The 25,336-nt window shown below is 43.4% G+C and overlaps 3 protein-coding genes across 5 annotated transcripts; 2 read left to right on the top strand and 1 right to left on the bottom strand.

The window, feature by feature from the left end:
- Positions 1–71: 71 nt before the first annotated feature.
- LOC6553223 (growth hormone-regulated TBC protein 1) lies at positions 72–2,699 on the top strand. The gene is made up of 4 exons (XM_001980112.3): positions 72–428; positions 522–738; positions 815–1,446; positions 1,507–2,699. Exons 2-4 carry the CDS (start codon positions 710–712, stop codon positions 1,836–1,838), a joined length of 993 nt encoding a protein of 330 aa, XP_001980148.1. The 5' UTR covers positions 72–428; positions 522–709; the 3' UTR covers positions 1,839–2,699.
- On the bottom strand, positions 2,306–4,656 carry LOC6553224 (twist-related protein 1). 3 transcript variants are annotated; one of them, XM_026983999.1, is made up of 5 exons: positions 4,477–4,656; positions 3,661–3,854; positions 3,331–3,601; positions 3,018–3,229; positions 2,306–2,962 (listed from the first exon to the last, which is right to left on the bottom strand). In XM_026983999.1, exons 1-5 carry the CDS (start codon positions 4,521–4,523, stop codon positions 2,835–2,837), a joined length of 852 nt encoding a protein of 283 aa, XP_026839800.1. In that variant the 5' UTR covers positions 4,524–4,656; the 3' UTR covers positions 2,306–2,834. The 3 variants fall into 3 exon arrangements, with proteins under 3 accessions (XP_026839800.1, XP_026839801.1, XP_001980149.2); XM_026984000.1 differs by having other exon boundaries at positions 3,343–3,601; XM_001980113.3 differs by having other exon boundaries at positions 3,358–3,601.
- A 7,008-nt stretch (positions 4,657–11,664) lies between these two features.
- LOC6553260 (organic cation transporter protein) lies at positions 11,665–25,220 on the top strand. The gene is made up of 8 exons (XM_015154355.2): positions 11,665–11,827; positions 12,416–12,771; positions 20,057–20,475; positions 20,540–20,786; positions 21,417–21,684; positions 21,888–22,179; positions 23,159–23,485; positions 23,553–25,220. Exons 3-8 carry the CDS (start codon positions 20,071–20,073, stop codon positions 23,706–23,708), a joined length of 1,695 nt encoding a protein of 564 aa, XP_015009841.1. The 5' UTR covers positions 11,665–11,827; positions 12,416–12,771; positions 20,057–20,070; the 3' UTR covers positions 23,709–25,220.
- Positions 25,221–25,336: the final 116 nt, after the last annotated feature.

Below are 25,336 nucleotides of genomic sequence, written 5' to 3'. Positions count from 1 at the left end.
CAGAAACTCTTTTCAGGGTTAGATAGCTAAGCAGTGCGATATATCGCATCGGAAACATGCTAGAAAGGAACTAGTTCTCCGCTGTGCCGCTTTTCCAGTTCCTAACTCTGGTCACTCTTTACAAGACGCGAATTTTATTCGCCAGTAAAAACAAATATAAGCAAACTTGAGCCCACTGATAAGCGGACCAGCAATCTTCAATGAAATCACTACTCTTAGATAAACTGCCATCGACCATCTGCAAGCGCGCGCTAAGCGGAGCCATTCCACTCGCCCACGCCCATCCCCTTGTCACCTGTCCGTTGGCCGCCCACCCAAATCGGCCGTCGGTCCGTTAATGTTATCAGTTTAGCAGCAGAGGCAGCAACAACGTCGAGTGGGCGCGCACAAAAGGCCACCCATCGCTCAAGGACGAGGCGTAGGCAGAGGTAGGCGGCGGTAGTTCCAACCAAGGCCAAATGGGCTTATAAATAAATGAAGGACCCTAAGTTAAAGGCAATATTTATTGACTTTTGAAACAGGTTCAAACCGTTGCAGTTGCAACAGAAGCGCCGGAAGCACAGGCAGCGACGTAACCGCAAAACGTGTGCTGAATACGAAAACTTTTTTGGGGCCATGCCACGACACACGAGCGGCTGACAGGAAATCGTGGCCAACTACGAAAAAATCAACAGTTCTTCACTGTGAGCAGCTCTAGTCAAAAGTTCATATGGATGCTACCCCAAGTTCAAAGTTCAGGTGAGCGGCCTGTGATATACACTGCTATAATTATCACTTACGCATATCTTTACCTACCTGAACCGCACGTGGTTAGCGATGTGGACGAATATGGCTTCAAGCGTGGCGACCACTTCGACTATAACAACTACTCAAAGTTCATGGATGGTTACCTGAAAACATTAACGCGACGCCGCATGAAATGGGAGGCCATACTGCAGCAAAACACCGATCTCACCCAGGTGGATGCCAAGCTGAAGCGGTACATTCGGAAGGGCATTCCCGGTCCGTACCGTCCCGACGTCTGGATGAAGATATCTGGCGCTGCCGCCGCCCAGCGTCGCTCGCCGGATCTCTTTCGCAACCTGCTGCGCAACGAGCCTTTCGACAAAGAAATCAGCGATTCCATATCAATCGATCTACCTCGTACCTTCCCCGACAATATTCACTTCGATACGAAGAAGCAGCGACTGTACAACATTCTCATCGCTTACGCCCATCACAATCGGGACGTGGGTTACTGCCAAGGTCTAAACTACATAGCCGGCCTGCTGCTGATCGTCACCGACGATGAGGAGAAGTCCTTCTGGCTGCTCAAGCACATCGTTGAAAACATCGTGCCGCAATACCATTCGCATAACATGGCCAATCTGCTGAGGGATCTTGCCGTGTTTCGGGATTTGGTTATTCGGCGAATTCCCGCTGTAAACCGGCATGTGGATAACTTGGGTACGATTTACGTTAAAGATACCTGTATACATAATCGGTTGCTAACATATTTTATTGTAGGCCTGCCCTATCCGGTGATCGCCAGCAAATGGTTCATCTGCATCTTTGCCGAGGTGCTGCCCGTGGAGACTGTGCTGCGTATTTGGGACTGCGTCTTTGCTGAGGGCTACAAGATCGTTTTTCGTGCCGCGCTAGCCATGTTTGTCACTCATAAGAACGCCATTCTGGGCTGCGATGACATTGCTGCCCTGGCCAACTTATTCCGGGATACCATGATCCAGGACAACATTGTGACGGACTGCCACGGCTTTGTTGAGGCCATGTTCAGTCTGCGTTTGAAGAGAAGCGAGCTGGAGAGCTTACGCAAGGTGGCCGTGCTTAATCCGGCCTAAGGAGCCAGTGTGGAAAGTGCTCTGTGACCAATAGATCAAACAACAGCAACAAAACCAAAAACAAATTGGAGAAGCAATCGAAAATTCAATTATTAGGAGCGTAGTTTAACCGTGTCATTGTGTTTATGTTTATTCTTGTGAGTGTGAATTATGTAATCGTTTATATTTAGTACATACCTACATGTGCGCGCATTTGTATTAGCATTGTAGCCCAATAGTAGCTAGGGCCAAGGCAATTTGAGTATTAGCCAATGAAATCCGATCGAGTTACCAAAGCGAAGTTTAAAATGGAACAGAATTGAACAGATTAATTTTATCGTAGGAGTAGTAGCCAAAAGTTTCTAGATATCTTCCGCATGTAGTCCAAATACAGCAAATACATACATATATACATATGCCCAACCATCGGCAGCGCATTTAGCCCTCGTTTCGCCCAACAACAAACAGTTCGTGTTCTAAGTTATCTTGTTGATCAAAGAAGTATTTATTTTCGAGTATATGTACTTTGATAGGAAGCTATGTTAATGTCTACGTCTAGATGAAACATGTATTTACTTTTATATATATAAATGCTTTTAAAGTTGTTACATCGTTGACTAACTGTAAAACGTCTGTTAGCCGCAACCGGTTTGTCGGTTTGTCGAATCGGTTGCCCAATACTCAATACTATTTACAAAACATTTATCCTGAAATATAATTTGTGGAATTGATTTGTAAATGCATTATCCCGCGAGCCATTAAAACCAATAACTATTTCTTAAATACAGTATTGGCCTTTAATGGCAGATGGGTCTTGTATTTCGAGCAGCCGAGGTGCTTTTCAAATAAAATACTATTGCTAACTGTTAGTAACTGAAGAAATATGTACAGCCTTAAACTAAATTGGGAGATCGAAACCTAAAGGGAAGACCTTGTAATCTCCAGGGAAGATCAGAAGCTTAAGTGGAAAGTGCTTTCAGCAATTGATGGGCTAAGCCTCAAATTTATTAGTTAAATCTATGGCATTCCGCAATGAGCTCCGCACATGGGCTCCGAGGACAGAGCCAACGAGGTAAGCAGAGTTCGCCTACCAGGATGGACACCGAGGTTCTCCCAGTTGATCCAGGACAGACGAGCTGTGAGATCTGCGAAGCGAATAGTTTATTGACCATAGATATTCGGACAAGTGTCACTACTCACCACTCGTATTCCAATTAGCCCTATCCGCTTTAATCTCCCCGCGTAGACACTTCTCCACATAGGTAAGAGGATCGTAGTCGGTTTGTAATACCTCACGGAGCAGAGATATGTAGGCGATGGCTAGCCGCAGAGTGTCAATCTTGCTCAGACGTTTCTCGTACGGAAATGTGGGTACATGGACCCGTAACTCATCGAAAGCCGAATTGATGCTACTGCAAAGCGCAAGAAATCCAAACAAAAATAAAGGAACGCTTGTTAGTTTCAACTTCTGGTATATAGATCGTGGGATAGGAAGTTGTAAAATGGAAAAGACCATTTGGTGTACCCAGTTGGGGCGGACCTCTGGATGCGTTTCCTTTCCCGCACATTGGCCGCTTGTCGCTGCATTTTATAGCTGGACGCAGTTGCAGCTCCGACAGATCCGTAACCGGGATTGGGACCACCTGCACCGCCAGGGGTAGCAGATCCTGCGTTGCCGCACCCTCCTCCACTGCTGCTGGCACTGGGACTATTGCACATTAGGGGTGCTCCGGCCCCGGAATTGTGCACCCCCATCGGATTGGTGGAAGAGTCAAGAAGATTTTCTGAAGTATTTCAGATAGATATTGAAGGCGTCTTTAAATATATTTAGTCTCCCTCTTACCTCCGCTATGTTGCATATAGTGCTGCTGTATGTGACGCAGGTTGTTCGAGCTCAGTCGCAGCCCAGAACTGCCACCGCTGCCTCCTGATCCACCACCTCCACCGGTGGCGCCTCCACCTTGATGCTGACCCGCATAAATGCAGGAGGGCAAATCGTTGATCAGATCATCGTCGAAATTGTGGAAGGGTAAATGGCTGTCGGCGAAAAGACATCTAATTAATTTGTATGTTTGATTTCAGGATTAATAACTAAAAGTTTTTGATATTCTTATATTTTATTTTTAATTTTTTTAGGGGGAATACTAGTTTTATTTATTTATGTAACATCCTTAGCTTCTAATGAAATACTTAATTTATCAAATAAATTAACTTTATTTATTATGATATTTATATAACTTTTATCAATAATTTTAGACGAAACTTCTATTTCATTATTTTTAATTGAAAAACGAAATAATTTGTTGAGGTAATAATATTTAAACATTTGATGATTAAAACAGTACTGTAAGTCTAAAGGCACGCATTTGGTGTCCGTTTATTTAATCAAAACGAGATACCGACGGCACTGCCGAAATTTAATTTAGGTTATGGGCGTGTCTCCACTTCTGCAGATATATTTAATAATATGTATTTTATATCTTTCATTTCTTAAAAAAAATTTTGGATATATCTATGAGTAATTCTTTTATTGAAGCTTTGCAATTATGTCGCAAGTGAAAAAATGTTGAAAATTTTTTTCTAGGAGTAATGTGGAATTACAATCACTGAATAATATGAGTATGTACATATTTTGTACATTTCTGTAGAACATCCGTACCTAATGGGCGGCGAAGACGACGAATCTGGCAATTGATTTCGCGACATTTTCTTATCAAATTTCCGTTTATCCCACTGAAGATTTTTTCTAATTAAGATATAGAACGGCTATTATTTTTTTTCGACACTTCTACGCACTTCCGCTGTCCAATAAATTAAAAACTTTAGTGAGTCCATCTCCCGGGAATTGCGAGCCTTTTATAGTGCCGCAGATCCAATTGGAAATGCCGCAACTCTGGCCAGGACCTTTCCACCCCTAAACGTCGTTGCAGCCAGTTACCGTGCGCCCTCTACTAGATGGGCGGAGCCTGGCAAGTACAGGGTGTTTGCCCCTGCAAATGGAACGGATGCTGTGGGAAATTCGTTGGGCATATTCGCCTCTAGCTACACTTCAATTGCTGGGCGTAGATCTGGATTTCAAGTTAATTATGGTAGTTTATTACTTGGAAATATGGATAAAGGACTCTGATCTTGGTTCAGGGACTTGTTTTATACAAAACAACCTTATTAAAATACTGAGTTTTAATATATATAACATACTTAAGGCAAATTTAATAAATAAATATACTTATTTGAGATTTTATACCTTTTCAAATATATATTACGATCCATTTATACAGTTTATTAATGCACAAAATCAGTTAGTTGATTGTAGAACATCTTTAAGTCTACTTAACCCACATCCTGTCATTCCAGCCACTCCCCTTTAACATCCAGCTCCATTCGCTTTGTGCATCCTTCACCTGTTTCTGACATTCTGCCATTATATTTCGCCCAGCAGGAAGTCGCCATGTTTGAGTCCACCACTTTGATGATGGGGGAGCTTTCCGGAGACGGGGGACCAGTCTACACATACATACTTACATCCCAGATAGCCGTGTAGTTTCCCCTTCTGAAGACTATTTTTGCAACCATATGGGGGAAAAGGATATTACCCGAAGTCTGCCAGTAATCGGAGTACAATATAGGGGCCCATGGACCTGTTGATTTTACTCGACCAAATTTTGATTCCCACGGGACGAGGACAAAGCAGAGTCAGAGCAATTAGATCTAAGGCAGATAGCTGGTCGCTACATTTCACGCTACATTACCAGAACAAGGAACAGGATCAGGATCAGGGTCGGGATCTGGCACCACTCGAAGCCGCAGTCTTTGTCAACAGTCGACACGGGGCAATTGTGGAAATTGAATTATGTTTATTTGATGTTTTGGTTTGCTCGCAAATTAGCTACGTCAGCCACGTCAAAGTGGAGAATCCCCGCCCAGTCGGGCGACCTGGTCACGTGCCCTAACCCGAGGCGCGAAAATCCCGAGCAGTCCGATCCGCAGAACAAAAGGAGAGAACCGACAATATGTCAGGGATGCGGATGCGCAAACCTTTTCATTACCAGACAAATTTGCTTGTCGCACGCGTCGGCACACACTTCGCACACCCCTCGCACCCAGAACTCCGGGCTCTGATGACAGTAATCAGTTTTGATGGAGGGTAAGTGCCCGAATCCTGTGCAGAATTCGAGTTCAGACCGATTGAGCTGGAGATATATATGTGGTGCCGCGAACAAAGCTGACATTCTTAAGTGAAATCTTGTTACCAACCAATGTAAACACGATTGTTAATTTAACTTTTGCAATTGCCGCAGGAAAGCCGCCCCTTAGACCGGTACTTCCCCTAATTCTAACCCTAACCCTAACCAAAGCCCACTGAGTTGGACTTGTCATCGCACCACAATTAAATTATCGCATTTCAAACGAGTGCACCTAAGGAAGTGTAAATCAGGAACTGTGGGAAAACCAAAAATAAATAGAATGAATATCCTAAACCCATTTGATTTGCATATAAGGGTATTAAGCTGTACGGAACATGCCAATTTAGTTGAGGGCTATAAACGTAAGATAGGGTTAAGGCCAATTGAGCGGGAAGGTTGTGGAAATATAGTAAATTTGCTCTCGTATTCGCCACTATTCGTTTAGACTGGACTTGGAACTTAGAACCCCAACTATCCGGCAAAAAAGTTTCAAAAATAATGTGAAACTAATCTCAAAAACTTTGTGCTTTACAATCACATAACAATAATCAAAGAATCAAACTGATTAAAACTAAATTAGTTTCATATCTGGAAGCACTGCTGACGTTATTATTTACATTTACGATTAAAAGTACATTTCTAATCGATGTTGGTAATGTCTTAACTTAAAATCTTTCGCTTGAGTTTTTTTTTTTTTTTTTTGAGTAACCAAAAGATTATCTGCGATCAGTCAGTCGGCATAATTGAATCAAATGGTTCTCACACACTGGCCCAATAAAGAAAACAGATTGATGGTGTCAAGGAGTTGCAAACGCACCCATCAACCGCAGGCCATCCCCGTTGAAGTTGCGGGCAGGACGCAGGACCCTTGTCTGGTACATATCGATTAGCGCCTTGCATCCAAACCAGAATCTCTGTGGTGGCACACCACCCAAGCACCGAACACTCTTCCGCAAGGATAATCCCACCCCACTCCGAATTTCCCTCCACTCCTCGACCGCAATTCGCTGCGGCTGCTTCAAACTGCCTCGAAGCAATTGTCTGCGAAATTGTTTGTTTATTTTGATGTTGTTTAATGCGTGCTAAGTCCCTGCCATTCGAAGCCATGCGCCTCGATTCGCCGTGCCAGAGTATCCTGGGAAAAGCAAACATTCCTGGCGCCGGCGGTTGAGGTGAGTTTTAGCTTGAAAACCGAAAGCTTCTCGTGGGAGCTTGAAAAGGAAAATTGGTTGGAAAACTGTCTTCCTGGTTTTTCGCTTAAGCTTTTCATACAGGATTTATTTCTGGGGCTTACAGTGCAAATACTCGGTGATATCCTGGCGTGCAAATACAAAATTTTAAATATAATAAATTCTTTATATTTCCTCTGCTAAGCAAATAAGATTACCCAAAATAATACTCATTTAAGTACCATAATTCAAGTGAAATATTTCAAAAAATATCTTCGTCCAAGGTGATTTAAGCTGTCCTTGGTGTTGGCCAACTTCAGCGCTCTTCTTTGAAATTTGCATATCTTGTCACGTCGAAACCATCAAGACCACCTGAAATCACAGAAAAATATTGATGACCGGGTTCAATGAGGCTTACAGATTCAGGCGGGGATGACATTCAGCTGTCGCCCGCGCACTTCACATCACTTCTCAATGAGCAAACATGCGAGCTTTCGGTTAAAAACTAGTAATCAATGAACGTGTAAATACATTTTAATGAACCCCCAAATAAACGAACTTGCTGCTGTTCTTTTTGCTGTGAATTGTAAAACAAAACCAAAACAAACAAGCCGTGCAAAAAAAAACACACACACAGAAGAAAAACAAAATGCATTTGGGAACCAGGCGAAGTTTGAATACTCTAACTACTTAAATAAATACGATATATGAAATATCTGTCTTTGCAAATTAAAACGAGCATTCCTAACATTATTTTTTAAAAACTATAATTTTTATAATTTGAATTAAAGTTTCTTCCTACGTATGTACCCATTTTTAAATATTTGGGGGAGCTTTAAAGTTGTATAAAGGGGAGCTTAGGCTGACTTTTGAATGGATAAGAAGGAAAGACCGCTTAAGCTAACAGTTAGCGTTCTGAAATGCTTACCTAACACCCTAGGCCACAGCAAGCGAACACAGTTTTCAAAGAATTTCTGATGGGGTGCTAACAACCCAGGCATTTAGCCAGCTTTCGTTCTGGCGTGCTGCAAGCATATGAAAAATCATACAGTACCCTCTTCTGTGGCGGAATGCTTCCGTTGAATCGTGAATTTCGGTAGCCCCAGCCGAAGGCGACGCCAATCGCTTCAGACTCTGGGGGCTTTGCTGACCAGCCAATAGTCGGTCAGTCAGTTAGCCCCCGTTCGCCGTTCAGTTCACACGTCGCGCCAAGAGGCAGTACCAATCCCGTAGTGCCTGGATCATCCCGAGTGTTATCGGGGATGCCGTTGAGCCATTGTTGTGGAACTACTGGACAGTAGTAATGCCACCGAATGTCACCGAATGCCAACACGTCTGGACAATTTCGGTTAATTGGAACGTGATTTATGTGGGGCAACGGAGTGAATAGCTCCTATTCCGCGCGCCCTAGCTGCCCAGCTGGTCAGTCAGTCCCCAGCGGAACCCAGCCAATGCCGGTTTGATAAGCGCCGCACGACCGTGATAAGAGCGGGAAGAAGGCGCCAAGTCGTAAATCGAGTGTGCAGAAACCGAACCAGAACTAGCAATAGAATACGAAATCAAAACTGGCCTTGCCAATTCGCGTATCTCGATAATTAGTATATGATCATTAATCAAGAGGCAATATTAGAAGTATAAACAAAACGACACAACGGGCAAATACGATGGCCAAACGCAAGAGCTTAACCCACGATAGCCCGTCGATGGAACTGGAGCTGCCGCTGCTGGCGCCGCAGGAGCGGAGTCAGCGGAGCAGGAGCGGGACAAGTGAGTATGCCACTGCTTCTCCCCATTGGGCCATTAAACCAGTTAACTTGGTCAAAACAAGCTAACTGGCACAGCACACTCACATACACTCAGTCGCACTTGGCCATAAATCAGTGACACTTGCACGTTGCAATATAGAAGGAGTTTTTGTGAAGGGGAAGGGGCATGCAGGGGTTTTTGGGTGCTATACTGCCATACTGCGTACTTTTGCTTTGTAATCCCCACCGATCGAATGTGAATGCGAATTATTTTTATGCCACTTAATTTATGGAAAACGTGTAGCGCCAATCCAATTAGAATATTAGTATAAATCAAAGCAAACAAAACTCTCGACTGAAATTGAAACCGATACGACTGTCAGCCAAACCAAGTCGAGCCCCTCCCTTATTGCTTTTCCTATATCGGAACACCCCACCCCATTTTGTTCGGTTCATTGATAAAAGCTCGGTGTTGTTTGAATTCCCACTCAATAGCTAATTATTTCTGTCGTTGAAAAATTATAAATAAATCCAGCACAATTTGCATCCTACAATTGCAACAATTACCCGCAAGAAAAGCAATAAACCAAACCAAAACAACAGCAAATAATAGTGATTTTTATTGTACCATTGTACGTTCTAAATTGATTAGGAAGTACTTTTTCTCGCATGCAAGGCGAAACATCGCATGCGATAATTTTCTACACTTTTTTTTGAATGAATGTTTAATAAGGGCGGGGAAGATCGGAATGAAAAGGAATAGTAGTAGAAATGATAAACTGTATTAAAATAAAAACCTACATTTCATTTATTATAATCTTCAACTCATGGGACTTTTAATTTTACACTAAAATATAGAGCTGATTATTATCATTGATACGCTTGTAACCATTTTTTCAAAGTGCTTTACAAAATAAACGTTTTTTAATAAACATACAATCGATCATCATACATGACGTTTTTATTAGCACTTCTTATATTCTGTGACCTAATTTTAACGAGTCTAATCACTCAAAATTCCCAATTGACAATATACAATGGCGATGAGAAATGTTTTATATTTTCTTTAAGAATATTATGAAGAATTTGGTTGTTTCGGAAATCAACAGGATGAATGAATCATGATTTAAATGAATTCTATTTAAAATGAATCACATTGTTAATCAATGTATTGACTTAGCCACCTTTCAGAAAACAAATATTTTTCACTCTTCAGCTGATAACGATTTGCAACACTTTCATAAAGTTAACAGTTCAATGCTATCCCAATCGCAATTTATACTTCAGGCTTGACTTCACAATTAACACCATTTATGGCATTTAATTAGCAACAATTTAGCCCCCGAACAAAGATTCTTGTTTGTTATCTTCGACGAAATTGGGAATGGCTTTGCAACTTTGTCTTCGTTCGTTTTGTTCTAAGCAAATAAATAACAAATGTTCGCGTAATGAGAGGAATAACAATAAACAAGCGCGTACCCCATAACCCCGTAGTCATAAATCATTCGCAAACCAGCACACTCAGTAGCCGAATTTCGTCAACAATTATTCGCCCATTCCCGAAAGAAAACCGAGGCAGAGATATGCATGATGGGGAGATGTGGAGATCTCTGTCAATATTATAATCAAAACGCCCTGAGAAACCAGGCATTGTAAATTGACATTAAACAATCATCTTCAACTAACAACCCCAAAATAAATACGAGAAACAAAACAAAAGCCATCACAAACTACATACAGAAGTGTCAACAAATTGTCAGAATCATATTTGATGTGATCTATCAGGCAAATTGGTCTCGACCGCTGACGGATAGATACATTAGGCCCAAACACCCGCTGATCACCGGTTGGCGGGCGATCTTTCGGCACGCTCCGCCGATTTGCCACCGATCTCCGCCACCGTCCGCTGTTCTGGTGTCCGTCAAACTGCAGGTTACACATCGGATATAACTACAGTCATTCCTCTTTCAATTGATTTATATCATTACACCTCAGGCGGAAGTGCAAGAGGAGGGCGAAAATGCTTTGTTGATGTCGAAAACTGAGCACTCTTATTTTGTTTGATGGTTGTGGGTTGGAGTCAACCAATTCGGATCGTGGAGGACAAACATGCTCCTTGTATAGTATTAATACTAAATACTATTTCATGCTGAAGGAAAAGTATTCTATTTGAAAACGGATAATATTTTAACATTTATTTTAATAGCATTGTTGCATTGTTTGACTGTAAAAAGTACATCTTAAAATTAAAAGTACAATCTTAAAATGTACTGGACATTTAATACTCGATCGCTCTTTGTCAAATTATAAGGTGCCGAATCGAATCAGTTTGCTAATGACATTTTTTTCTACCTATCCCACGAGCTTCGATATTTCGGGAAGTCCCCGTGGGACGTAGTGTATGGCAGTAATGCCGAGTGAAGCGGTGCCGGCGATTAAATAACAACAGCAACAGTTTTGCGCGCCACGCGAATCCGAATCGAGAATCAAAGAGAGCGCCCGAAGAGAACGCGCATCAGGTGCAGCGGCAGAGGCAGAGGCAGAAGCAGAAGCAACAACCAAACGCACGAGGGAACAACGGCATCGTCGGGCTGGCAAAGAATGGTCCAAGCTGGCAGCATCCGAGCATCGAATCTGCCGGCGCCGCTGCCGGCGTCGCAGTTCGTTGGGGGCGGTGGCGAGAGAGAGGCAGGGCAGGGGACGTCGTTGGGGAGAAGGTTATAAAAGTTCTTCGCTTTGGAGACGAGCGCTCAGTTGCTCTTGGTCAGTCGTTGTGTGATGAACTTGAACGCCACAACAGCCGCCCTTTGCCGTCGCCAGTCGAATCGCATTTTCAGCATCAGCGCCTAGGAAATAGTGCGAATCAAGAGCAGGAAGCGTTGTTGTTGCCGCCAGCAGCGAAAAGATAAACGGTACGAGTGCGGTACGAGGTCCGAAAATCAAAAACTCTGAGATTCTGTGTTTCTGAGATTCTGTGTTTCTAAGATTCTGGGATTCCGAGATCCCGATATCCGTGGTGTGGGTGCGTGAGTGCGCATAGTATAAAATTAAATAAATAAAACAAGAGCAACAGCAACAGCAACAAATGCGAGTGGCAACAATCATGCTATATATACTGAGTTCCGTTGAGATGTGCTAACACATAGATTCATGATTCCGCCCAAAGACAATTCCGCCAGACAATGTTTGGACAACCCATAAATAATGCGAGCGGGCAGCGGCAGCCCACACAGAACCGCTTGAAATTTCATAATATCAACCTATTATTGCTATTATAATTTCGCGTTATTATTTACTAGAGAGCCGCTGCTCTTCGCCACTTATTTATGGTTGTCCAAATTGCAAATTGCTCTTGCTTCAGCGGGCGAAAAACGCGCGCGCGAATCAATTTCCATGCCCCGTACCACGCTGCGTATGAGTAATCACCGAAATGCATCGAATAAGTAGCGAAGTAAATGCTGTGCACCCCCACCTGACCACGTGTATCGCATATTCCGCAGAGACCGTAGGGCCGTAGACGCTCGTAAAATCAGACAGCATTTTATGTGTCAGTTTCCGTTTAGTGCGCTTCTTCTAGCAGTAAATTTATTCCAAAAGTGAACAAAAAAATAATAAAAAACGACGAGCGTGCGACGGATTTCCGCGCCAAGACAGACAGACACACACCATCAAAACAACAAGAGGCAGCCCCAGGAAGCTCGCTAGGAAGTCGCCATCAGCCCTGCCAATTGTGCAGCAGGACGCGTGCTGCAGGATTGGCTGCGCTCGAACCTGCCACACCAGCAACGCTAGCAGCAGCAACACAACAGCACAGCAGCAGCAACAGCAGCAGCAACTTGTTTTGTCTATCCATAAGGTAAGCTCATTACGCACACAGGCTGCCTGGCGACGTTGACAACGCGGCAGGACGCAGCACAGAAATCGGCGAGCGGGGGATGTGTGAATATATGTCCTGGCATCCTTGCTCGCGGACGTGCCGCCAGCGACGTTTACTTTGCTCTCCTTTGTTTATTTGTGCGCCTTTTTTCCTCGCTTTCTTGCTCTGCCTCTGTGTGTGTGTGTGTGTGACTTTGTTTTTTTTTTTGCCGCCCAAGTCTATTTGTTTGGCTCTTGCAAAAACAACAACAGCAACAAGAACAACAGCAGGATAACAACAATGACAACGACAATGACTTTATCCTGACAGATTGTTGAAGCCAGCTTTAGGCCCTTGGGTAGAATCTGCTCATCCCACTCCAAGGATCCGAATTTGCCTCGAGGATTTCCCCTTAATGGTAACCATAAATGACATAAACGGAAATAGTCTTTAAAAGTAGCCAGCTCATATGGACCAACATGTAAAATGGCAACTTTTATGATTCTATTAAATGTTTTCGTCCATAGCGCCTTAAGAAAAATCAGTAAGTCCTTATAAAATATGAATTTCCTTTAAGGAATTAAGTTTACTCAAGGCAGAAGTCTAAGGAGCAAAAAGATTCCGTGAAAATGTAATAGTAAACTCCACATGGCTGAACCACGAGACACATAACCCAGCATTGAACATATTGAGTAGATCCCAAGCATATTACAATGGGCATTGGAATCCTGACAATGCACGCCACTGAGTGGCGGGTGCGGAGGTCAAGGGGGGGTTCAGGCAAACAAACATAGCTGGCAATCACCTGGCGCCTGGCCCACCCACTTCTTGCCGTAAGATTATGCTAATGGCGGATGCTTTGACTCTCGACTTGCCACTGATTGGAAGCGCATAAAAGTAGCAAATCAGTGCGCACTTTGAAATGGAAATTCTAATCAAAAAGGCGCGCGACCCCACAGTAGAGGTGATGGGTGACAGGAGGGGATGGGGTATTGGGGCGGCAGATGGCTGCTTAGCTGGCAAAATTTGAAATTGCCAAACGATTTGCTATTCGATTAACAAGACACGAGCCGCGGAGCACGGGCAGGGCTCTATACCCATCACCAACGACCGACAAGTCCAAATGGAAATAGAATTGTGAATTCATGTTGACAACAATGGATCAGCAGCGGGCACTCACTTAGACATCCATACGGATTTACATTAAGAGTGTAGCTAAACAGATACCAAATATGAATCCGAAAAAAAAGACTTGCCAACGAAATTGGAAATACCCTATGCGAAAGTATAGCTTTGAGTGACAGTGGTTAAATGTTTGACCACTTCAGTATTACTCGGTAGAATGAGTTTTCCTGCTTAAGCTAAAGAGCTTTCTTGGGAACAATTTTCTACCATAATAGAATATATTTGTTTAACTAGAGTATTTAGTGAACATTATTGATTGATAGCATCTGCATTTTAAATGGAATACCCATATACCTTCTGTTAGCTCAATAGCGCCCATGGCTGATGACCTATATTCTTTTGTAGTACACTACAACACTGTACCGATTCCGGCTGCGAGTCCAGTTGTATCCTGTGCATCGCATCTCTGACTTTGTTTACAGCAAAATGCAGCCAGGGCCGGACTCAACTGAACCGAACCGAACCAACCAAACCAAACCAAACTGAACTGAGCTGAACTGGCAGGACATCCCAGCAGCAGCTGCACGGTAGGCGGCAAGCGGAAGGAAGCCAGTAAGGACCCTTCGAAAGTGAACGAGGACAAAACGGAATTGCCATATTGCAATGTTTCCACCAACCTACCTCCACCTCCCCAAACGCCCCACTCGCAATTCTTGCTAAATAAAAGATATCCGCAGTTGAATTTGGTTTTGAGATGAATTTGTTGTGAGTGAGTGAGTGATGTAGGCGGGGTGGAACCACCCACCATGAGCCACCCAAAGGTAGCTGAAATTTGCATAATATATCGCCAGACAGACACACACGCACGCACAGATGTGGAAACAAAACGCCCACCTCATAAAAACTTTCAAATACTTTGTGGCTGCCTTTTCAATTGATTCGAATTGATTTGATCCTTGTTCGTGAGTGGGCTTGTGCGAAGGGGAGCACACTTCATTGTAATGATTTTGGCATTTGAAAATTTGTGAAAATGTGCCATTTTACGAAATCCGATCACACAAAATTGTCAAGCTGCCTTTAATTTGTGGCAATCAAATGTTTTCAAGGGTTTTGTGGATTTTGCCGGGCCTATAAAGTTGCAAATGTGTTTTCGCATTGACATGAAAATTGCTGGCATATGCTTTTTTTTATTGCCAGGACTTCATTTGCCACACATAAGGTTACTTTAGTGCTTATCAGTTTGAGGTTCAGTTGAAAAAATTATGTAAGAATTCAACGATACCATTTGCTTTCAATTTATAAAACGTATAAAAAAAGAATTTGATATTCAAACAATGTTTTACACATGTTAACGAAAAGGCATCTAAAATATGTTAGCAGTTAGCACCGAATATGAATAATTCGCTAGACTTGTTTTTCTCAAAATTAATGATGCCTGAAATTTGGATTTTAATGACGGTCAAAGTTTTCTTTGGACACAGAAGCAGCCTATTCGCAGTCGATTCGTATATTTTCTTTGCATTTGTTTTTCTCCCGAAAAATGGCCGTAAAACGCAAGGTTTGGGAGTAAATTCGTTTAATGGCTGATTTACTTCGGAATTAGTCGTATTAGTTTTCTGGCTCAAGCGGCCGGATCGGATTCGTGTTGTTTATGGATTCGTTTGTGAATTTGTTTACCCAGTGCCAAAATCAATTGTGTTAATGGCAAGGCATGAGGTCGTAAATTTCACCCATTAGAAGATCGACCCATTATCGGTCGTTTCGAGCACGTTCGTGCGCAAATCGGCGATATAGAAAGTTAAAGCTGAATTGTTTATGCTGAAAATGGTGCGTTGTGCGGGCGTAAATCGAATTTGAATTGCCATTACTTACTATCGCCACAGGCAACTAGCAGCCAGCAGCCGGCAGAATTAAATGCAATTCGGTAAACGTTGCGCATACGCCCCGTGGTGCAGTGCTGCTGTTACTTATCCGATAGCGGCTGTCTTACAGCTGCAATAAGTCTGACAAGTGATGAAGTGAGGCTGGCCAATGCCATACGATGACGGGCCGTCATCCGGCGGGATGTCGTTCCGCTCCTGCAACCCCTATCCACCAGTCGCCATCGTCATCGCTCATCGCTCATCCGCACTGAGGGCACTTGTCGGAGAAACGGAAGCGCAGCTCGTTGCTGCGTGCAAGTGTCTGAAGATTACTATTACCCACTTGGCAGCACTCGCTCGCCATCACGTCGCTTCCCCTGCGGCGGTGAATGCATAATAAACAAATCAAATCCTATAAATGTGCAAATTAGCTGGCAACGTCACCGAGCCATGCTTGCACAAATGCAGATGCAGGCGTCATCATTATCATCATCATCACCATCACCAACGCAACCCAATCCAACCCAACCCATACCATACCATCCCATCACGCCCCTTCGCACTCTCAATTCTCTTTTCTATCATGGCATGAAAGTGAATGCACTTTTATATGCATGACGGCTAATTACAGCGGCAATTTGTCTGCCTCTCCTGCCAGCAGCCACCCACCCAAAAGCCGCCCCACCCCACCTCTTCGCTCCCCAGAGCTAAACGCTTGCCTTTGTATTAGAAATATTTAGCACATTTCGGCTTTTGTGACTATGACGCTTATGAGATTCTTTCGCATTCCTGATTATCTACACTCGGCTAGTCGTAATTGTCTGGGGAAACCCCCCGCAATTTGTCATTGTGCTACTTAAACTGCCTGAAAAATTCAGATGGACAGGGAGCAGTTGCTAAATGTAAAGTAAAAGCTTAAGTATTCAAAGAATTCTTCTGTTAAATGCTTCATTCCGAAGCAGAAAATATCTGAATTTGTATTATATTATATATATATCAATTCAAATAAACATTGATTATTAATCATATTTATATATCTTTAACAGAAGATACCTAAACATATAAATTTAAACGTAATTAAATGTATATGGATTTTCCTTTAGTAAGTTTTTATATTGCATAGAGGGAAATACCAAAAAAAGTTTTCATTATCTGTGAGAAAAACAATATGCCATTAATGGTATGGAAACTCCGCTCGCACACACACTGTCGGTTAATTAAATTTGTTATTCATTAATATTTTACAACCAGCGATAGTAATTTCTCGCATTTTTATGCAAATATGAGTAGCAAGAAATACGCGCACACTCTTTCACCCGTTGTCAATTGTCTTTAGCGCCATATTTCGTCGCTATTTTTAATTAACCACGAATGGTTAATGGCCAGTGGGAGAGAGCTCTGACATTGACTTTTCAATTGAAACAAATCATTATTAGAGGAGCTTGTGTGGATCGTGTTCAATTGAGGCGCCCTGGCACTGGTGGAGCGTGTCAAGAGATCGCGCCCAGACGCATCCGCCTCCAGAGCTTTTCCAGGTCCCTGGGAATCCGCAGATATGTGGATACCAACAGTGGGAGCGAGATGTGCATGCACTTTTATGATCGTGCATGGCATTATAATTTGTTATTTATGGCTGCAATGTAATCGTAATTACCAATTGGACATGGGCCATTGCTGTTTGATTTGCATGGGGTGTGAAACTGTCTATATAGTACTATCTTTGGTAGCACAATGGGCCTTAAATATGCATACGAAAAAGGAAAGAGGGATTTGAACCAGTTTTTCATTTTACGTCTAGATGTCGGTAAGCTAGCCAATTGATTGAGTGGAATATTCGCTGGAATGTAAATAAATCCAATTAATATTAATGTGCACATTAGAACACAAATTCAATCAATTTAAATGCTCATCGCCTTCAGAAAGTAGACGGTTGACTTCTATAAAATGTTTTATTTTATAGGATTATGACATTATGTATATGCATTATTTAACTTTCTTTTCGAATTATCTAGTTGAGCCAATTAAATCCGCGCGCCAATTATTTTCAATTAAAGCCTGTGCAGGGACGAATTTTAGGACTAATCCATCTTCGACAGCTTCCAATTAGTTTATTAAATTGATTTATTCCCCAAACCAGGAACCTGTCGATTTGTCGTACCAGCAAATACCAGCTAGCGAATGGGGAGCTGGGCAGGAATAGGGGCCCGAATGGACAACTGGGGTGTGACCAGAGCGACAACAGCTGCTGAATGCAATTAGCGTTATTTTCAGCATGCCATGATATTGCACATACGCCATGTGCGCCGCGAGTTGAAGGTAAACGGCGACGACGACGACGACGACGACGACGACGTAGTTTATAGCATTGAAATTGAGCCGTTGTGTCCACACGACATGGCGACGTCGCGACGACCTTCGGCGGACACCAGTGGCACTTGCATCTGCGACAGCAGCCGCCCAGTAACTCCGCTGGCCAAAAGCTCGAGCCAACTGCAAGCTGCAGCTGGCCAAGAGAGGGTGGCCCATAAAATTGATAATTAATTATCCTGCCAGGCGACATAGGATGGAGTGGGTGGTCGCTCCAGCCCGCGGCTTTTCGCGGACACGCTTCGCTTATTCCTGTTTACAAGTGCGTGAAAATGTGCGCTCAACTGCTTATCACGTGCGGCGTATGGCGTGAGTTTTACTGCCACAACCACTGCTGCAGCTTCTGCTGCTGCTGCTGCCTCAGCCACTGTGATGCGGTGCGGTGGCCACTGGCCACAGGCCACATATACTAAGTCCCCTCCTAAATGGAATATCTCTTCCGGGGGTTTGGACACGTCCCCCGGCGCCTGGGCATTTGCAAATTTAACTAACGGCTCCCGGGAATTGTGCCATAAATGTTGGCTCCGTTGATTGATATGTGCGAGAACTTGATTCATGGGGACGCATAGTGATATCCTAGCTGTTGACAAGTCATGTGAAAGGAGAGATTTGATATTGCACATAGTTTTAAGCACAACGATACACTTCTGTTAAATTTGGGGGCACTTAATAACTATTGATTTAATTAAAAAAACAAGAAAGATTCGAGTTCTCCGACTATCAGAAACCCGTTACTCAGCAAGAGAAAGTGAATGCACAAAGTGGATTAAGAAAATCCTACTATGTGTCATCTAATGGAGTAAGTCTTCTATGAACTTATTGAATAATTCCAAATCCTTTCAAACGAAAACGATTTCGCTGCGTGCTTGCTTAGTTTGGCTTACTAATACCCCGCAGATAAATCAACTGAACGGAATTAAACATTTAAGTCGGCTAATTCAAGACGAAAAGTTTGCCAGCCTGCTGCCTACTTTTGGGCATTGATACCTTCGGCTACTTGGGGCGCGGGCTCAATTCAGCTATATCTGGTATATATGGACCCATTCCGGGCAAATCCCAGACAAAGCCAATGCGCTACAAAAGCCCTACTGGTCAGTGGCCACAAAAGAAAACGCAAACAGAGCAAAGCGGAGGAAGGCAGCAAACTGAATGGATGGGGTGGAAGTTTAACTAGCAAACTGAGCAAAGGACACGAACATGGCGGGAGCAACCTACTCCTCCCCATCCGCCTCCTACCTCCGTCCACCCCGACGCAATTACATTAAATCTTGGCTATTATTCTTTTACTTTGTAGTGCTAGCTGGCTCGGTTCGCTTCAGTTCTCCATTCTCGGTGCTCAGCACCAACTTTTGCCTTTGCTGGTCTCCGGCTGCTGTAGTTAATCGCCTCCAACGTGATTGAATTCCATCGAACGCAGGTTGACCAATGTCCAGACTTGGGCATCAGAACCCTTCACGGGGGCAGGAAGCAGGGGGCTTGTCCTAATAAATGAAATAGAGCCGCTTGACTTGACTGCATTCGGGCTGTTTCTGAGAGGCTTTGGCCTCCGACTCTGAGTTGGTTTATGGCCAGTCACTGACCACTTAACTAATTGCTCCTTTGTGTGCTCCTGACACGGGCAATAAAATTAATTTCCCTGCCCGCAGAAGTCGATTATTTGCATGTTTCCTTAAGTCAATATGCATCTTTGCCAGTTATTTATCATCGGTTGACATAGTAACTACAAACTATTTTGATTGATTATTTAGTATATAATCCGTAGATTTCATTCATTTCAATACCAAACAAACTCTATATTCGTGATATAGATTTTGAATAATAAATAAAAATATATATTTAATATACGAACTGTTAAACCAAACTTGTTAAGGATCGCTTAAAATTATTAGAGTTCTTTTGTTGATGATTAATTGTCGCTTCTCCCATTTCAGTTCCTTTGTGCATCATGCACGACTCCGCCAAACAATCCCCCACCACCAGCCCCACCATCCCGCCCAAACAGCAAACAGCGACGCCTCAGTCGCCGGCAGCGGCGGTGAGCGGACTGGATCCGGCGGACGATGAGGACGAGACCGACGTGATCGGCGACCTGATGGGCCACTACGGCAAGTGGCAGTTACTGATGACGGTGCTGCTGTCGCTCTTCCAGGTGCCCAACACCTTCCACATATCGTCGTCCATCTACCAGGCGGCCAACAAGGACTTTTGGTGCCAGCGCCCAGCGCAATTCCAGCAGATGCCAGTGGCCACCTGGCGGAACTTGAGTGGCTCCGTCGACAACTGTCGGCGATGGGAGGGCATCGATTGGAGTCAAGTGAGCAATGAAACCACGCTGCCATCCGACTGGAAGGTAACACTCTAATCAACAATACTCTAGGATAAGAACCATGGCTAATATATCGCTTTTGATTTAGACTCCAGCGGAGATGGACAAAAAGTTGGTGGCCTGCGAGAAATGGGAGTACGAGGACAACGACAACGTCGGGAACACGTGGACATCGCAGTGGGATCTGGTGTGCGAGAAGGAACACCTAAAGAACGTGGCCGAGATGTTCTTCCTGCTGGGCGTGGCAACAGGTGGCATTATCTCCGGCTATTTATCGGACAAGTTCGGCCGCAAGACAATGCTCTTCATATCGGCCGTGCTGCAGACCATATTCGGTGAGTGACTCTCGAGGCATAAAGGCCATTTCAGTCCACACACACAAACACACTATGGCCACCTCAGTTATACCCTTGAATATACGGAAGTCACACCGACATTGGCCCTGACGATGTCCTCCTCCGTTGACTGTGAACTTGGCCATGTCGGGGGGTCAGCACGAGCACATCGAGTGGCTCTCTGCGGGTTTTGTGGGGCCGTGCTGTCAGGTGGTCGTTGCTGCAGTTGTGGCTGCCTGGCTCTTGCCAGCCTTGTTGTCCTTGTTGATTAAATCTCTCACAATGTATAATTGAAATTTGCATTCGAAAGGACATTACTAATGAGGGACTGGCATCGAGGGTGGGCACGTGTGCGGAATTGCTTTTGATTGCGAGGCTGCTGGGGATTCCTAGGAAATTCCTTAAAGCGTTAATTAACTCTTAAACCTATTACCACCCTAACGTTAAGTTACTTTTCATGTAAAATCTTAAATAAAAACTTTACTTTCATTGCTATCTGCAGCATCGCATTTCAAGCATTGGCTTGGTTTACGTGTTTGTATCTCTTGTAAACTTTGACCATTTTGTAAACTAATTTACTCATTATCCAAAAAATCTTATTTGGATATTTTCCTTGTATATTCTATTTAGGTCTCTGGCTCTATATCTGCAGCTCCTTTGAGCTTTATCTCACACTTCGCGCTCTGCTTGGTTTGGTATCGGTATCGGTCACCTACTCCGGCCTGATCCTAGCCATTGAGTATGTGGATGGCAAGTGGAGAACCATCGCCGGAATGTACAATCTGTTTCCACTGCCAATCTCCTACATGATCATCTCGGGCCTGGCCTATCTGACCCAGGATTATCAACGCCTACAGCTGTGCATCGGCATTCCGGGGATCTTCCTGTGCTTTCTTTGGTAAGTCTTTGATCGGTTTAGACAGGTAAACTAACCGCATAACATATGGCACGAAGACAGATGTGTATATAGATCGCATGTGAATAAATAAGAAAACAGCGCGTGGGTGTTACCCCACTATAAACAGAGTGGCATAATTGACGCAGCACATGTTTCCTCAGCCAAATTTTATTTGATTAATTTTGGGTGCTTTTGTACGTTAGGTTTGTGGTGCCGGAATCGCCGCGCTGGCTGCTGGTCAAGGGTCGAATCGATGAAGTGCGTCGAATCATTGAGGCGGCCGCCAAGTTCAATGGTCGCCAGCTACCCGTCGATTATCAGCTGACGCCGCCGACGCAGGAGAGCAGTACGCAGGACGTTACCTACCTGTTCCGCTCCAGTTACCTGCGCCGCATCTCCATCTGCTTCTTCTGCATCTGGTTTACCATGAATCTGGTCTACTACGGCATTATTCTCAACATGAGCTCCTTTGGCGGCAATGTCTACTTGAATTCGGTGAGTTGTGCTGCTTTCAAAGGAATTAAGTATACGCAGCATAGGCGCAGGGAAATCCATTTAGGCAAATCGTCGGCGATAGCATGGGTCTTGTCAACATATAGGATCAATCACTCACCTAGCCATGGCCAAGAGGCCAACTGATGGCCCCCTAATTGGATTTGTCAGCATTTCCATCAGACGCTGACTAAAGATTGTCTGTTCGATGTCAAGTGTTCTTCGGCTGGACGGTGTGAAAATGTGCTTGCAATCGAATTATGATGTTACTGCCCCACACCCACCGCCAACTCACCCACCATATAGTAGATAAATCCTGAAGCGGCCGCAGCTCCACTCGCAGCCATCTTAGCCCCTTCCACCTGGCAGATGGCCAGCAGAATGTTGAGCACAGTGCTGGCGGGCCTTGAGTATACAAAATGCTCGGCATGTTTGGCATTTGTTCGGGATTTGATTGTTTTAAAGCGCTAAAGCATCTAATGCTGTCCGAAATCCATGCTTGTTTGTTTGTTTGTTTTTTTTTGTGTGGAACAAATAGGAAATCGAATAAGTGGGCTACCGACTTAACATCTTAAGTTCACACTCGAAATGTCTAAAGATTTCAGGTAAAAATATTTAAATGAATAATATAAAAGCTGTGCATACACATTTAAATTTTTATGTAAATTTTGGTTTAATACGAAATAAGAATTATTAGCTAAAATCAAAAATAACCTTATACAATCTCCCTAATGATTGCCATTGGAGTCTGATTTTTCCTGACTTCTCCTAGCCAACTGCTCAGCACTGTCCAGCATTTGACAATGGGCGTGACAGCGATGTTTTCAGCTAATTTATTGCATAATTTATTTTGACAACGCCGGGCGCACCTTTGATGCCGCTCTGATTTAATGCGCCCAGCCGACATCTTGTCGACTTTTCCACGTGCCCTGCTCGTCCACATCCCCTCCTGAATATTATGTTTTATCTATGTTTTCCGCAGGCGCTAGCTGGCCTAGTCGAAATACCCGCCATCGCCGTGGCCATGTACATCATCACCAAAGTGGGCAAGAAGTGGCTCTTTTGCGCTACTTTGATCTGTGCCGGCGTCGCCTGCTGCTGTGCGGCGATCACCGAGGGGCATGCGGATCTGCTCTGGCTAAAGATCACATTCCTGATGATGGGCAAGTTCACCATTAGTGCTGGCAATACCATAATGCCGGTGTACACGGCGGAACTGTATCCCACGCCCATACGCAATGTGGGCGTGGGTGCCTGCAATGTGGCCGCCGGTTTGGCCCTGATCCTCACACCCTACCTATCGCTCCTGGTGAGTTTTCCTCTTGCAGAGACATACCCATAAAGATTAACCTTAACTCCGAACTTATATATTGCAGAACAAGATCGAGGGTCACCTCTTGATGACCCTGCTCACCGCCTGGAGCATCTTTGGCGGCGTTGTGGTGCTCTTCCTGCCCGAAACCGCTGTGCGTCAGAAGACAGAGAACCAAGGTGGCTCAAATGCCAATGCCAGTGCCGCCAAGCAGGTGTAATGACCGCCATTGCCAATCCTAACCTGCTCAGCCCCCGAGGAAGAAAGTATTTTGGCTGGTCCAAAATATGCCGATTAGAAGTCAGCGTAGCCAACGCAGCTGCTGTCTCTCTGCCCCCCACTTAACCCCCAACCTGCCACGCCACCCGACATATCCACCGCCTGAAGCCACCTGAAATGTATGGTAACGATTCGATGAATGTCCAAAAATAATGCCAATTCGCTAGAGAATGTCACATGTCAGGCAGGACCTTGTTTGCGTAGCACGTAGTGAGTATGTATCTTAACAATTAACTAACAATGGCTTGTAGCTTATGTCATAATCTAAGTACTGAAAACACACAGAACACCCAGAATGTTACCAAAAACACTCGAAGTAGCTTAAGTTCTTCGGTTCCCATCGAAGGTTATAAATTTGACCCAATCTTAGGGAGGGTTTGCAATGGGAGTTTACAAAGCTTATATTTATATTATTATTTTATACTTTTTATTTAAATGGTTTTAAAATCAAGAAAGTATTTTGTTTGTATGAAATTGCGCCCGGAGCTTTTTGAACCTCCCTAGGAATAAAAGGAACATTTTAGAAATTATCCAGTAAATACAAAGCGCTTTAATTACCGAATTACCAATTCAATTACAATCGAATTAAAGTTCATACAAACGAAAATGAAAAAAAAAACAATTTATAATGTCAATATGTCTTGTCAATATCTCAACGTATGCATAATCTCGTCGTCGTCGTCTTCTTGTTGTCTATTAATGAATGTTTTCCAAATACGAGATGAATAAGCAGAGCAGCCCAATCTTCCAGAGAAATTAGAATGGCAGATTTAAGCGACCATTTGTAATCTCTAGTAATTGTAGTCAATTAATCCTTAGTCTACTCTAAAACGTATTTACAACAGATCAGTCTCTAAGTATCGGTCAATTATGGATTTGTATATATTGCCTGTTTGTGTGTGGAGACACAGGACATACAAGGAGTTTTACTGTTTGGAGCCATCAAATATATGAATATATGTATATGAAATGAACAAATAAATTTTCAATATAATGCATTTAACAATGTATACAAATATGTGTATATGGATACGTGTGCGTTTGTGTATGTATATGTAGAGAAAAACAAAAACAATCAAATTAGAGAAAGCCAACCTGTTGAATTACTTGTTGTACTTACCTACCACCAAGTTGTTATTTGCTCATTTGTAATTTGTATTATTTTCAGCATTATGCCGCTTATTTTACATTTATTTCTGTTGCCTATTGTACTTACCCGCTAAGATCATATCAGCTTTGTTATGTATTTGACATTAGTAAGAGATTTCATTAAGCTGCAAACAAACGGAATTCCCGAATCTGAAACAACATTAAATTAATTGTTAAGTTCAAGTGTTGAGCGAAACACTTGCATAAATTTATGAAACTTGTTGTAAATCAAAATTACCAAAGCAAACACAATTATAGTGTCAAAATAAAACATAAATAAATAAATCAATACAAATAAATAATTGTTGATATGGATAGTCCTGGATGAAGTGAATCCCAATCAAGCCCAGCGAAAGCTTGCTTGATCGTGGGGTAGTCAAAGCTTTAAGTTGAGCTTTTCGATGCTGGCAATGCCTTGCA

This window comes from Drosophila erecta, unplaced genomic scaffold (assembly GCF_003286155.1).
Source record: "Drosophila erecta strain 14021-0224.00,06,07 unplaced genomic scaffold, DereRS2 tig00000000-arrow-pilon, whole genome shotgun sequence".
Lineage (NCBI taxonomy): Eukaryota > Metazoa > Arthropoda > Insecta > Diptera > Drosophilidae > Drosophila > Drosophila erecta.
This window is presented reverse-complemented; position numbering and strand designations above follow the sequence as displayed.

Bases quoted from the DNA above. Each gene is read 5' to 3' on its own strand.
- LOC6553224 (XM_026983999.1), bottom strand. From the start codon at position 4,523: ATGTCGCGAAATCAATTGCCAGATTCGTCGTCTTCGCCGCCCATTAG. The intron at 3,230-3,330 runs GTCTTTTCCATT...TGCGCTTTGCAG, and splicing joins CCAACTGGGTACACCAAATG to TAGCATCAATTCGGCTTTCG. The intron at 2,963-3,017 runs GTGAGTAGTGAC...TTCGCTTCGCAG, and splicing joins GGCTAATTGGAATACGAGTG to ATCTCACAGCTCGTCTGTCC.
- LOC6553260 (XM_015154355.2), top strand. From the start codon at position 20,071: ATGCACGACTCCGCCAAACAATCCCCCACCACCAGCCCCACCATCCCG. The intron at 20,787-21,416 runs GTGAGTGACTCT...TATTCTATTTAG, and splicing joins CGTGCTGCAGACCATATTCG to GTCTCTGGCTCTATATCTGC. The intron at 23,486-23,552 runs GTGAGTTTTCCT...TATATATTGCAG, and splicing joins CACCCTACCTATCGCTCCTG to AACAAGATCGAGGGTCACCT.
- LOC6553223 (XM_001980112.3), top strand. From the start codon at position 710: ATGGATGCTACCCCAAGTTCAAAGTTCAG. The intron at 739-814 runs GTGAGCGGCCTG...GCACGTGGTTAG, and splicing joins ACCCCAAGTTCAAAGTTCAG to CGATGTGGACGAATATGGCT. The intron at 1,447-1,506 runs GTACGATTTACG...ATTTTATTGTAG, and splicing joins CCGGCATGTGGATAACTTGG to GCCTGCCCTATCCGGTGATC.